Source organism: Xiphophorus hellerii, chromosome 17, assembly GCF_003331165.1.
Source record: "Xiphophorus hellerii strain 12219 chromosome 17, Xiphophorus_hellerii-4.1, whole genome shotgun sequence".
Classification (NCBI taxonomy): Eukaryota; Metazoa; Chordata; class Actinopteri; order Cyprinodontiformes; family Poeciliidae; genus Xiphophorus; species Xiphophorus hellerii.
Window position 1 is genome coordinate 19,492,082 of NC_045688.1, and position 13,775 is coordinate 19,505,856.

The 13,775-nt window shown below is 39.9% G+C and overlaps 1 protein-coding gene across 1 annotated transcript; it reads left to right on the forward strand.

The window, feature by feature from the left end:
* Positions 1–1,467: 1,467 nt before the first annotated feature.
* Positions 1,468–12,289, forward strand: mkrn1 (makorin, ring finger protein, 1). Its single transcript, XM_032589357.1, has 8 exons — positions 1,468–1,595; positions 2,182–2,313; positions 8,368–8,567; positions 9,553–9,776; positions 9,863–10,077; positions 10,920–11,030; positions 11,199–11,343; positions 11,566–12,289. Exons 1-8 carry the CDS (start codon positions 1,522–1,524, stop codon positions 11,776–11,778), a joined length of 1,314 nt encoding a protein of 437 aa, XP_032445248.1. The 5' UTR covers positions 1,468–1,521; the 3' UTR covers positions 11,779–12,289.
* The last annotated feature ends 1,486 nt before the right edge of the window (positions 12,290–13,775 follow it).

Below are 13,775 nucleotides of genomic sequence, written 5' to 3' on the forward strand. Positions count from 1 at the left end.
GGTGCAACACCTGATGGTGCCACTTGGTGTTCAACAGTTTTCATCTAAAACGTTTCGTGTTTTCACATTGCAAGAACTATGCAGTTCATTGACTGTTGTATTTTGCTGAACAGGATAAAGAGTGCTTTCTCATAAGAACAGTATCTTGGGGACCTTTTCTGCCATTTTCACATGTTTTGTGCTATCTCCTCAGACTTTCCTGCCATAGTGCGTCTAGGTATATCTGCCAGTGCTACCAGAGTGATTACTGGTGATGTATGTCGCATACATAGGCCCCGTCCCAATACTCGCACTACGCCCTTCTATGATGTGTGTACTCAGTCAAAATGCACATAAGGATTTGAGTGCACAGGTTAGTACGCCTCGGAGTCATTATGGTGACATCCAAAATGACTGGACTATTGCTGTTCTGACATTTCTACTGCTGACAATGGCAGTACAACTCCAACACTATAAATGTACACTATAAGTATTTTAACTTTCCAAATCATTGCAGGAAATATTCTGCTTTATTATAAGTTGTTGAATCCAGAGCAACTCAGAGAAGCATGACCTCTAGGACATCCTGACCTCCAGTGGCTGTGGGCCGGATGTCTTTTCATGCAGTATATATGAGGGAATGAAGAATAAAATCTTTGTCACTTGAAAACTTTATTTTCTTATTTATTTACCATTTACTATGTGTAATAATAAATTATGTAATTTGAGTTTCCCTTTCTAAAATGAGTGACAAAGAATGTAACTTTTTCCCTCCATTTTCTTACACCCGTATCCCATTGGGGTCATTAGGGGTGCTGGTGCTTAACTCCAGTGATCAACAGGCGAGGTCACCCTGGACAGGTCATCAGTCTATCACATGGCGACCTGTCCAGAGACAGACAGGACAAACAATCATGCGCACACACCTAATGAGAATTTAGAGAGACCATGCAGAAAGACAGCAGGCTAGGATTCAAACCCAGGCAGGACCTTCTTGCTGCAAGGCAGCAGTACTACCAACTGTGCCACTATGCAGCCGTCTTTTTCCATTATATTCAATTTTATTTTAGCTATGCTTCTGTGAGATTTATTCTTGGTTAGAAATAGTCATAAAAATTCCCTGAAATTGTTATTTTCCTTAGAGTTACAGTACACTCTACCAGTATTTCCTGGCAACAGACTACGTGTTTCAACCCAGCTTCCGAGCAGCGCCATCTGTAGGAGGCCGGAGGAAGCTCATGCTTACAGAATGTGGTTTATAGAGCAGAAATTAAACTAAACCTTCACTTAACCGCTATTTAAACAATGTAGCTCTTCAGTTAATAGTGTTTCTTTCTTCTTCTTTTTTTCATGAAATTAAATGGGTTTCACGTGATGTGACCAATCAAGAATACTGGAATTTAAACAAAAAATTAAGTTGTATAATAAAGAGTCAAAATAGGTTTTCGGTAATCATCGATCCCGATCGTTCGCTCCGAAAGTAGCCGAGCCTAAGCTGAGCTGTCCGGAACATCCGGCTGTAGCTTCTCAACATAAACAGAAATGGCGGAGGCAGCAGCAGCGTCTACGGTGGCTCCTTCAGTAACAGGAGGTTGGACAAAACACGTAACCTGCAGGTAGAGCGCTATCTTCGAGTATTGTAGTGCCAGGGTGTATTCAGCTATTGGTTGACACGAATATTGGTTTGAGAGGACGGGTAGTGGCCGATTAATAGCCTGACGACAACCTCGGCTCTGTTACTGAGCTAGCTGGAGTCCTCTGTTATTGTGTTGACTATGGCCACTGAGCCACTTTAGCGGCCGGCTAGCTAGCTATGTTACGTACATTGTCAACTATTACCCGACTGGCGTTCGTGTCAAACTTACACATACTGCCACACCTTGATAAAACCATAAATACTTCATAAGTCCTTTATATTCTTTCACCTTAAAGCAGCCGTGTGGTAACCAGTACACACTGTAATGAAAGATAGCATCTGGTGATAAATTCCTGATTGGTTCGTCATTCCAATAGTTTTATAGTCAGAGATTAGGAATGTAGTTTCAGTAATAAAGCCATAGGATGCATTTTCCTTAACTGTCTTCTGTACTTCTAGATGAGTGTTCAGCCTTTCAGTTCTGCCACATTACCAATTTTAAAATGATTACCTTATTCTTTTTCTAATTCTTGTACTTGTTGTCTTTTTCACATTTGAATTTGCAGGTATTTCATGCATGGTCTTTGCAAAGAAGGGGACAGCTGTCGATACTCTCATGATCTTTCGAGCAGCAAACCTGCAGCCATGATATGCAAGTTCTTTCAGAAGGGAAACTGTGTGTTTGGAGATCGCTGCAGGTACTGACTACTCCAGGAATTTTACAAACGCATGCCAGAATAAATCAGATATGGATGCAAATCTAATATGGGCTGGGAAATTATACTCATCCTGATCTAGACTGCTGTTACTAGTTTTCTAAAAGTAGCCATGCTCTGAACCAATCACAGCCTTGCTGGAGGGGCGTCTTAGCTATGCTGCTTGCTCCTCAAGTGACTGATATGTGAGACAGCTGCTTCAGTCAATGTGTTGTCTATCACTAAACTGTGGAGTTGCTGTTAAGCTCAACAGCTGCTCTATGGTGAGAGGAAGCTTTTATAAAACATGAATTTGTAAAGTTTTGTCGACATCCTCCTTTGGCTCTATGTTTCTGATGCTCTTTAGGTCAGTAGGAAACAGTTCCGGAGAATGAATTGCTTAATGTGATGGATGTTGTGCATTTGCAGTTTTGGTTCCTGGTGCCAGAAATCTCATGCAGCTGACTCCCATGCATCCTTTTTTTTTTGTTTAAGCACCTTCAGGTTCTTTTTATGTACTTTCAGCTTAGGGCCTAAATGAATTTGTGCTTTGGATTCATAACAAACATAAACCCCAGAGAAAATGAAATTCACATATGATGGTTTTATTGAAACAGTTGGTTCTTGTTGATGCCCACCTTACTGTCACATTGCTTTCTGAAATGATTTTTATCACATCAGAAATATGTTACCAAGTATATTACAGACATAGTGAGTCCAAATGAATGGTACTTAAATAATCAGCCGGTCTTTGTTGCAGGCAAGGCAGTTCTTTATGATATGCATTTTGTCTACAGCAATATTAAGATGGCTTTAAATTTGTGTTGTGCAGTCCTAAAGAAATTACACACTTACTTCTTATAGTGGATTAGATTAGGGCACAAAATGAAACATTTCCCTAAATGCTTTCACTTAAATCAGAAAAGCAGCTTTTGTTGCTGCTTACATATTTATACACATTATGGTATTGCTTATTTTTATATAATATTCCAACAATAATGTTACCCATCATAGTTTTTATTCATATGAGCAGCCTGAGTGTGTTGAAGGTCACCATTTGCAGGACTAAGCTGGTAGATGGTGGATGAGTTTTTTTACAAAGACCATGAACCATAGCATGGCAGCCATTCTGTTGATTTAACTGAAATATTTAGTTCAAAATTGAATGTTACAAAACCAAAATGTTTTATTTGTTATTTTTCCCACCACTTTTTTTCTTTTAACTTTTACTTATTCGGGATTAAAACGGTTTGGGATTAAAAATCTCATCTACAGGAGCGTCCTGGACTCTGGGCCGGACTGATTCATTAATCATCTCAGATATTGTAGCTTGATTTCTGAGATTCTAAAAGAAAAACTGAATAATATCCATCCATCCATCCGGAGAAAACCCATTTCGGCCGCCTGTATCCGGGGTCTCGTTCTTTCGGTCATGACCCAAAGCTCATGGGTCATGACCGACCCATGACCCATGACCACTCATGGAAGGAACCTCATCTATATGAGGGTAGGAACGTAGATCGACCGGTAAATCGAGAGCTTCACTTTTTGACTCAGCTCTCTCTTCACCACGATAAACCGGCACAGCGCCTGCTTCACTGCAGATGCCGCACCAATCCGTCTGTTGATCTCCCGCTCCCTCCTACCCCCATTCGTGAACAAGATCCCGAGATACTTAAACTCCTCCACTTGGTTCAGGACATCCCCCTGACCCGGAGAAGGCACTTTATCTTTTTCCAGCTCAAGACCATGGCCTCGGATTTGGAGGCACTGATCCTCATCCTGGCCGCTTCACACTCGGCTGTGAACCGCTCCAGCGAGAGCTGCAGATTACGATCTGATGAAGCCAATAGGACCACATCATCCTCAAAAAGCAGAGATGCGATCCTAAGGCCACCAAAATAGATCCCCTCAACACCTTGGCTGCGCCTAGAAATTCTGTCCATGAAAGTGATGAACAGAATCGGTGATAAAGGGCAGCCCTGGTGGAGTCCAACCCTCACTGGAAATGAGCCCGACTTACTGCCGGCGATGCGGACCAGACTCTGACACCGGTCATACAGGGACCTGACAGGTTCTGAATAATATCCAATTTATTTTAATCATAGTTCTTTTTATAGTTCTGATCAAAAATTGTAATCTGAGTTCATTTTGTATGTCCAAGTTGAATATATTAAATATTTTATGCATACGTACTGAAGAAAATAATAATTTTCTTGAATGTCAGGGCAGATTAATGGGTGTTTATATTTTTTCTTTTTTTGGTGTAATGTAAACATTAAGACTTAACACTGACATGTTCCATTCTTTTTTTAACTGCACTGTACACTGAACTACTTGCACTGTAGCTACACTTTGATGCTGATTTAGACAGATATGTTCATTTAAAACACTCCAACATGCTGTGAATGTTGTCATTAGCATTTGAAGCTTCTCTTACTCTGTGTTTGTGTTTCTCCCTCTCTTCCCCCTGTAGCCCCTAGGGCCAGACAGAATACACTGCAGACCGAATAGTAATTGCATAACAGTTTTTTTTCCTGAGCTGCTCTCTTTGTCAGACTGACCCCCTCCTCTCCTCCTCCTCTCAGGCTGCTGCTGTTGGGTTCACCAGGTTCATTCTGCTGCAGCTCACTCCTTTTCTCTTTATGCATAGCTTCAGTACCCTCCCCCTCCTCAAACTCCACAAGCTTTCTGGGTAGCTTTTTGCACACTGTGTCTCATAACTAGGCCTAGTGCATCTTCATGTGTGAGTCTGTTTGGATGGATCAGAGGAGCTGATAAGAGAAGAAGGTTGATTTGGTTCATGTTTGGCTTTTGAATTGTGTGATTGCTTAATAAATGAGCGTTTTGATCAGGTTTTTGGAACTCATCACTACCATTAGCATGTGATGTTTTTACCAATTTGTGGTTAAAAACATAAAATGGGTTTTATGCTTTTACATAAAACCCATTTATGTAAACATAAAATGTTGTTATGAGGTGTTTGTGAATGTCAGTATGTTTGCGTTCACTGCTATCTCACTTTGTACATTCTTGTTAATTTGTCTTTGTGATGGACGCCCAGCCCCCCAGAAGCTCTGAGGGTTTCTGCTTGTTGACATAAACTTGATTAGGTTTTGGAAAATTATTTTATCGCACTGTTTGCACTTAATGTGCAAATGTTGGTGTCAGATACTATTACTTAAAGCCAACATGGGTATATTTTAGAGATGAATTGTTGTGGAAGTGTTATCTGGAAGTTGGGCTGCTTGATATTTAAAAATCTTGCAAAACTAGTATTATTAGTATAATCTTTTTTTTCACTTACATTTTTGCTTTTTATTGCACCATTTAGAAGAAACAAGATAAATTATATGAAAAAAAACACAAGAGCCTCAGGAAATGGACATATAACAAAAATAAACAAATATGAACAAGAGGACATAGCAGATATTATGACATATTTAAGCTTCAATAAGTCTATTCAGTGACCATATATAACATTTTATAAGTAATTAATTTGACCCATTTTTCATTTTGCATTGTTTCCTTGAATCTTTGGCTGAATGTCATTTTATCCATTTCATAACTGCTGCCAGACGTATTTTAGCTAAGTGCTGGTCTTCTTTTTTGGTTACCATAGTGATATTGCCAAAATATTAAGATGCACATGCCATGCAATAAACTATCTTAATATTTTCTTTAGGAAAAGTAAATATAATCCCAAAAAATAACATTTTAAGCAGCTCCAAAACATGAGTCACTCAAGTCCTCAGAACCACATTGCCTCCAGCAGATTTGTTGCATTGCTGGTTGTTTTTTCTTAATAAGTGAAGTGATTAAAAAAGACAAACAAGATTTTTTCCAGTTGAATTCCCCCAGTCTTAATGAGCCGCTCGAAGTCATTTGAAACCATCCTTCATTTGAGAATGTGACAGAATTTTTATTTATTTTTTTCCCATTTCTCCTACATACTTGGTACAGTATTACTATAATATTTCCGACAGGCCAGCATACTAGCATAATGTGTATATAAATAGATTTTGATCATTTGTAGTTAAATGCAGCAACAATATTTCTAGAACTACATTCGGTTCACTTCCCAGATCAAATTTTCTTTCTTCATTATAATATTCTCTTAGTTGTAGATATATAATAAGTCCTGATTACAAAGTCCAAATTTTTTTTCTTCAAGTTTTGGGAACTCCTCATTGCTGATTTTTTATGGGGTTTTTTTACAACAATGGAAAAAGGTCTTAGATTCAGCTCTCAAATGTTGAGTCAAACATGCCAGTTTTAAAGTAATTGTCCAGAACTATCCATATTAAAGGTTATTTTTTTTGTTGTTCTTTCTTCAGTTCAACTTGTCTTGTTATCTTAAACCAAGTATCCAGTGTGGATATGACCACTGGATTAAGACCTTTTTTTAAAAACAATTTGGTGTGCTGTGCTGTCCTCTCCAGAAGCGTTTGCACTTGGTGATCTTGGATACGGGTCTGTAACTCTTTCCCTCTGGCGATGTAACGAGGGTCACGCCAGCAACACAAATAACCAAGCTGAGCCACAAAGTGATACAATTTCAAATTGGGAAGATTCATGCTGGCTTTGTGTTGAGTACCTTGTTACTTTTCCAAATAAATCTTGATGTATGTTAGTATATCTTGTCCCACTCAATGAATTGTTTAAGTCACATGTCAACAGGGAGTGCCTGAAACAAACAGAGCAGTCTAGGCAAACGCATGATTTTTGGTACACTTCTCCTAAAATCCAGTGGCCATGTGGAACATCGTACAATATCTGTTTTGAGGTTTTGGAAAGTTAGTTCATAGTTATGTAGTAGTGTAGTGTTTGGTTTTAATGTTAGATCTTTTTTTTTTTTTGTATTCTATTTAATATTGTGGCAGAGGTGGTGTGTAGTATTTGGGTTTTTTCATTTTTGTAACGAATTCATTAATCTATGTAATTAAATTCTTTGTCGTCAAAATCTCAACAAAATTTTATTCAGAGCTTTTATATACTGCATAGCCAAAGATCTAATGAAGTCCTAGATCAGTGCAAAACCCATTCGCCCGTAAACACCCACTATGAAGTGATCACAATATAAACAGCAATATTCAATAAATCAGTTCAGTGTTGGCACAAGTATAATAAACATCAACAGTGATACTGCATCAAACAGATAGCATCTCAACAAAGAAAAAGAATCGAGTTATTTGAGTAATGTCTTGATTAATGTGTCAGTGTTAAGTCCAGGTCACAGCTCTTGTAACACAGTGGGATGTGATGATTGTCTCTGGGTGGGATAAAGAGAGGAGCTGCTCTACTGCCTGTACCTTCCACCGGAGGGCAGCAGAGGGAACAGGTGAAGCACCAGATGGTGTTGCTCACGCACAGAAAGCAGGAGGTGTAAATGGTGCTGATATCTGGAAGAGTTGGCCCAGTGACCTTCTCTGCTGTTGCCTCTCAGTCACCTTTGGAACAGCCAGAAATCACACTACCATTCCAAAAGTCAAAACACTGACACCGTCATGAGCCACTCCTCTACGTCCTCTAGTAGAACAGGGATTGATGCGCTTTTCCCTCAGTTGAGGAGATGCCAGGATTCTCCAGAATAGTTACTCTGTGGTATTTAATGTTGGTAACTCTCTCACCACCTCTCTGCCAACAGTAGTGGTTCTACTGGTTTCTGTGGAAATCCACAACCTGGACTCTGGTCTTAATGTTCAGAATTAGGTTAGTGTTACACCATGATGACTGCTGTTAAACCTTACCATAAAATATAAACCAGCAACTAACCATGAAGCAAGCAATAACCATTATATTTTGTCAAATGCCATCAAAATCAAGTAAGTACGCATCAAATATGTTTATCAATGTTTGAGTTATATATCAAGGGCGACTGTAGACAGGTGTGTGAACCTTTAGTCTGAAATGGTTTTAATAGGCTGGGGTTTGAGTTAAAAATGATCTCATCATTTATTTTACTCTATTCAAGTTTTTAGGGGGTTTTTTTCTTTCATTTCAGGAAGTGAGTAGATGGTTTCTGCTCTGACGATGGGTTCTCTTCTGATTGTTTAGGTTTGAGCACAGTAAACCCATAAAGAAAGAGGAGCTGCCAAACACCCAGACGCTGCCGCTGGCCTCTGTCTCCCAGGCCGACCCGGCGGACCCAACTGACCCGGCTGACCCAGAACCCAGGGGCATGTCGCCTGGGTCAGAGGCTCAGGACTGGGTCAACGCTGCAGAGTTTGTTCCAGGACAGCCGTACTGTGGACGAGGTGAGTGAACGGCTTCACTCACCTGACGTTGGTAGTGATCTTAATGTTTGAAAATGTGACATTATTAAGTCATTTTAGATGTTTGAATGTGATCATTGGTACTGAACAACTTTCAGGGGCATCTAAGGGAAATATCAAATCTTAGTTTTTAAATCATTCTAAAAATTTAACAAAATGTACATAGCTTCCTCACTTACAACTATATTTCATATCTTACATCTACATGTAAGATATGAAATATATTTCAGGGTTTTTACTAGTTCTACAACTAGTAAAAACCCTGAAATCATTTTTTAATTAGAATATTAAATGAGACAAATATGTCTATGTACTATACAGTAAGTGCATTAATTCATGGTTGGGCTTTCACTGGACGGCTACAGTGCAGTCGCTTTTCTCTAGTGGCCCGTGTCCTGAATGCTGTATGGTGGCTCTCGAGGTACATTAGCGACCACTTTGACTTTTAACCGTCATAAAGGTCAATCATTCCAGGATCACAGGCTTTATGTGCTTTCAGCTCATGCAGCTGGGATTCCAGAAACAAGGTGTGTTGGTTCCTGTTGACAGCATTCACTTGACAGCATACACACATTCTGTGAGGAATTACACAGGGCACTCTAAAACTTTTAATGCTGTAAATTCAAGTAAAGTTTCTGACTCGGATCCTCAGCATGTTTCCATTCAGCTGCTCAGACCATATCTCACTAATTCCACTAGAGCAGATAGTTTCATGGCTGTAGTTTTAGTCAAAATTTACATTTTAGCAAAAAGTGGCAAGTTCTCTATTAAAGTTTGGTATTACAGCAGTCCAAGACATTATCACCTCCAGCCTGAAGAAATGTTGCAGATAGTAAACGATCACATTTAATCTGCTGGGGTAAATGTTCATCAGACAGAGAGCAGGACTTATCCACTCTGCAGCGCAACAATGAAGCATTTAGTAAATTGTGTGTGCGCGCGCATGGGTGTGTGTGTGTGTTCACAGCTGAGCCAGTGAAAGTGGAGAGCTCGGCCCCTCTCATTGAGGAGTTTGACAGCGACGCAGGCCCAGACAACAAAGACCTGAGGAAGCAGCTCTGTCCATATGCTGCTGTTGGAGAGTGTCGCTACGGAGTCAACTGTGCTTATCTCCATGGTGACGTGTGTGACATGTGCGGCCTGCAGGTTCTCCACCCCAGTGACAGTTCCCAGCGCTCAGAGCACACCAAGGTGAAGGAATCAGGCAGGCGTCAGAGAGAGCATGTTTATTCCAAACCCTGCAGCACTGAAGTGTTGGTTAACTGTCCTCCCTCCAGGCGTGCATTGAAGCTCATGAGAAAGACATGGAGATTTCTTTTGCCATCCAGCGCAGTAAGGACATGATGTGTGGCGTGTGTATGGAGGTTGTGTTCGAGAAGTCCAACCCAAGCGAACGTCGTTTTGGGATCCTCTCCAACTGCAGCCACTGTTACTGTCTGAAATGCATTCGCAAGTGGAGGAGTGCCAAGCAGTTCGAGAGCAAAATTATCAAGTAAGCAGACTTAAGCTTGGAGAGCAGTTACTTCATCCTGCATCTTCCAACACAGTCTAAGGAACAAACAGTGTGTAAGAATGTTTGACAAAGTTATGAATCTTTGTCCTAATTCAGACAGGACAATAACAAATTTGCCATGTAATAAAAAATTATATAATAAATTTTTTATTCACTGTATAAAAATTAACAGTTTTTTATACAGTAAATTTTCAACCTGTCTAAATAGGAATGTTATTATGGAATATTTTCCACTTTTTACCAGGTATTGATCTTTCTGAATTTACAGCCTAAACTAGAGGCGCCCAAAGTGGCTCCTGGGGGGCCGACATCCTGCATGTTTCCTCTCCCTGGCGGTAGAAACAACCTTCCCACCATGTCAATGCTTTTCTATTGAGCCATCATTTGATCCAGGTGCATTAAACCAGAGAGAACTAGAACATGCAGGATGCCCTGACCCTAACCAGGATGCACTTTGGGCACCACTGACCTAGTCAAAACTTCTAACCATAAAAGTGCAACCCACATAAAGAGGCCTTAGTCCTCAATGTGGCCGTCACAGGTTTGATTCCCGGCCTGGTGATCTTTGCCCCATGTCTTCTCTCTCTCTCTTTACCTACTTTCTTGTCCAGCACTTTCAGATAAAAACCACTAGAGCCAAAAACACCTTCAGTAGTACAGGCAAGAAGTTATGTGACTGTTCACACTAGATACATCAGTTTTAAATTGCTTAGAGTACACAACCTATTATTCACTTCAAAACTTAAACTAGCCGGCCTTTTTGATCTGAAGGATGATCCCTGTCAACTAGAGGTCTGGTAATCTCTTCTTTCTTTCGTTAGGTCCTGTCCAGAGTGTCGAATCACATCTAACTTTGTCATCCCGAGTGAGTACTGGGTGGAGGACAAAGAGGACAAGCAGAAGCTAATCCAGAAATACAAGGATGGCATGGGGTACGTCGCCTGCTTCCTACATGAGCTCTGCTGCTCTGCTTAGTGGCTGACATCAAATCAAGTTGATCAAATATTTAGATTTATTTAGGTTTTTATTCAAACTAATTTACTTTTCTTTTGTTGCTGCTTTCACTGAGAAAGCCTGACCTCTGTTTCTGTTGTCTGTAGGAGTAAACCATGTCGGTACTTCGATGAAGGTCGTGGAACTTGTCCTTTTGGCTCAAACTGCTTCTACAAACACGCCTTCCCTGATGGACGTCTAGAGGAAGCTCAGCCGCAGAGAAGACAGACTGGATCCAATAACAGGAACCGGGTAAACACATTTCCCAAAACCGCTAACATGCATTCACAAAGCTTTACAGTGAGCAGTTCTGTTAAGTGACGACTGCTAGATAAAACTCCCACTTTGTAGTGGAGCTGGAAAGCAAAAAACTAGTTGAGTATAGGAAGAGCAGATTAAAGAAAGTGAAAAGCAGTTAGTTTCTCTGTGTGTGAGAACTAGCAGACACTTTATAAGACCCATTCCAATTCTCAGAGCTCGAGGCGGACGCCACTGTGGGACATCTTTGACGAGAGAGAAAGCACCGACTCGTTCGACAACGACGACGAGGAGATGGTGACGTTCGAGCTGAGTGAGATGCTTCTCATGCTGCTTGCTGCAGGAACCGACGACGAAGTGACGGATTCAGAGGACGAATGGGACTTGTTTCACGAGGAGCTCGACGATTTCTATGAGATTTACCTATAGCACCTCCCTCCTAACCCCACCACCCATATACTCTAGACATTAGAATGGACTGTCTTGTGTGAGTGATGGACAGTAGCTTCCCCTCTGTATTGTGGCAGTGCCTTTAAGCAGGCCATGAATAATAAATGAACTTATAAAAACTAAAAAAAAAGAAAACTCCACCTCCGTGCGCTCGTGCTAAACATTTTATAGACCTCTATCCTTGTGAGTCTTTCTTGCGTGGTTTATTAAAATATAAAATGAGAAAAAGAAGTCAATATAAAATCTAACTAAAGTAACCATTAAGAAATTGCTAAGACATCGTCCAGTTTGTTTGTGGGTTTGACTTGTTTATCATCTATCCAGGTATTTGTACATACTTCTGAGACTCTGCACTTGAACTTACTCAGCACCGTTTACTGTAACTGAGATGGGCATGTTGTAAGACTTTACATATGGTTGTTGAAGGCCGGGACTTCTTTTCTGTCTGTTTATAAAGCTGCTGATGTTTAATAAATTTACCATAATCACTTCCTGGCCTTTGTTGGGATTTTTTTATGGTTAAAATCTAATTATGATGGACTAATTGAAAAAATAAATAAATATGAGAAGTCAGCGAAAGAAAGGCAATGTGCTTTCCAAATAAACAAAATTGTTAAAATCGTCAGGCAGCATGGGATAAAGTTCTACTGTTATGTTGATGACACGCAGTTATATCTATCCATAAACCTTAATTCAGGCAGATTACAGACATTTCTGATGTAAACACCCGGACGACTCTAAGCTTTCTCTTTTTAGATTCTGACGACAAAGAATTTGTATTTGGACCAGAACTAATGAAAAAGAACCTGCTTCATCAATCACTTGACCTGGATGGCAGTGGATCAGCTTCTGATGATAAAATAAATGATCTTGGTGTTATTTTTGTCCAGAATGTCATTTAAATCCCGTCTTAAACAATTCCAGAATATTACCACTCCTGTATGATACTGGAAACATAATCCATGCATTTATTACTTCACTAATATTGACTGAGGAAACTGAAGCCAAAAGTGTTGAAATGCTCAATATATGAAATAATTATAAGAAACATTTGATTCAGTCAGACTTTAACATGTATTTTATTAGCCTACAGTATATTTCATGAAACACTGACAGGTCGTCTGTAGCTGTGTTTCTTTCACTAATAGAATTCCTTGTTACACTGCGGCCATCCCTCCCAGAGGAAATGTCTTTCTGAATAGTGAAAGAGCTTGTCATTTTTTAAACATGTAATTTTTTAAACATCATTACTCTCTTTCTCATAAGGGGCAGCACTTTGTTTACATTTTTGAAACAACATAGCCTGCTCATGTATCATCTGATGTGCCTTTGTATATTGTATGGCAATTGTACCAGCAATCGAAACGTAGATTCACACAAATATAAAAACAGAATTAATAAAAACATACTGTACACTAGGGGCTAAAATACAATATAAAATACTGTGCTGTAATTAGAAATAGCAATTAGACTGTGCAACTGAATATGATCTTTTTTTCTTTTTTTAAAAAAAAGCACATGTTCTGTTGTGCATTAAAAGTCTTATTTACAATAAATGAAAAAGTGTGTGAACAACAGAGATGTTGCAAGAAAGTCAACACTTTAGTTAGTGGGGAGCAGAGGGGAGGAAGGATCCGTGATAACTGCTGGATGCAGCCATCTGTCACTGAAGCAGCTCTTCATCTGCTCTGGGTCAAAGGACAGCAGAGTTCAGCGTTCATACAATCTAGACCGGATTAAGAAAAGTGTGTCATGACGATGAACCACTGAGAGAAGAGACTTTAAAATTCTGTTAGTTTATAAATCACTGATCGGCTCAGCACCACAACACATTAAAGTTCTGTTGTTGTTGTATCAACCTTCCAGACCCCTCAGGTCTTCTGGTTCTGGTTCTGCTCTGCATCCAGAACCAGAACCAACCATGGAGAAGCAGCTTTCAGCTTCTGTGAAACATTGACCAACATATTCGAGGTGTA

Excerpts from the sequence above, each read along its gene's own strand:
- mkrn1 (XM_032589357.1), top strand. The coding sequence starts at position 1,522 with ATGGCGGAGGCAGCAGCAGCGTCTACGGTGGCTCCTTCAGTAACAGGA. Across the intron at positions 8,568-9,552 it reads ACAGCCGTACTGTGGACGAG|CTGAGCCAGTGAAAGTGGAG; the intron begins GTGAGTGAACGG and ends GTGTGTTCACAG. Across the intron at positions 10,078-10,919 it reads TTCGAGAGCAAAATTATCAA|GTCCTGTCCAGAGTGTCGAA; the intron begins GTAAGCAGACTT and ends TTCTTTCGTTAG.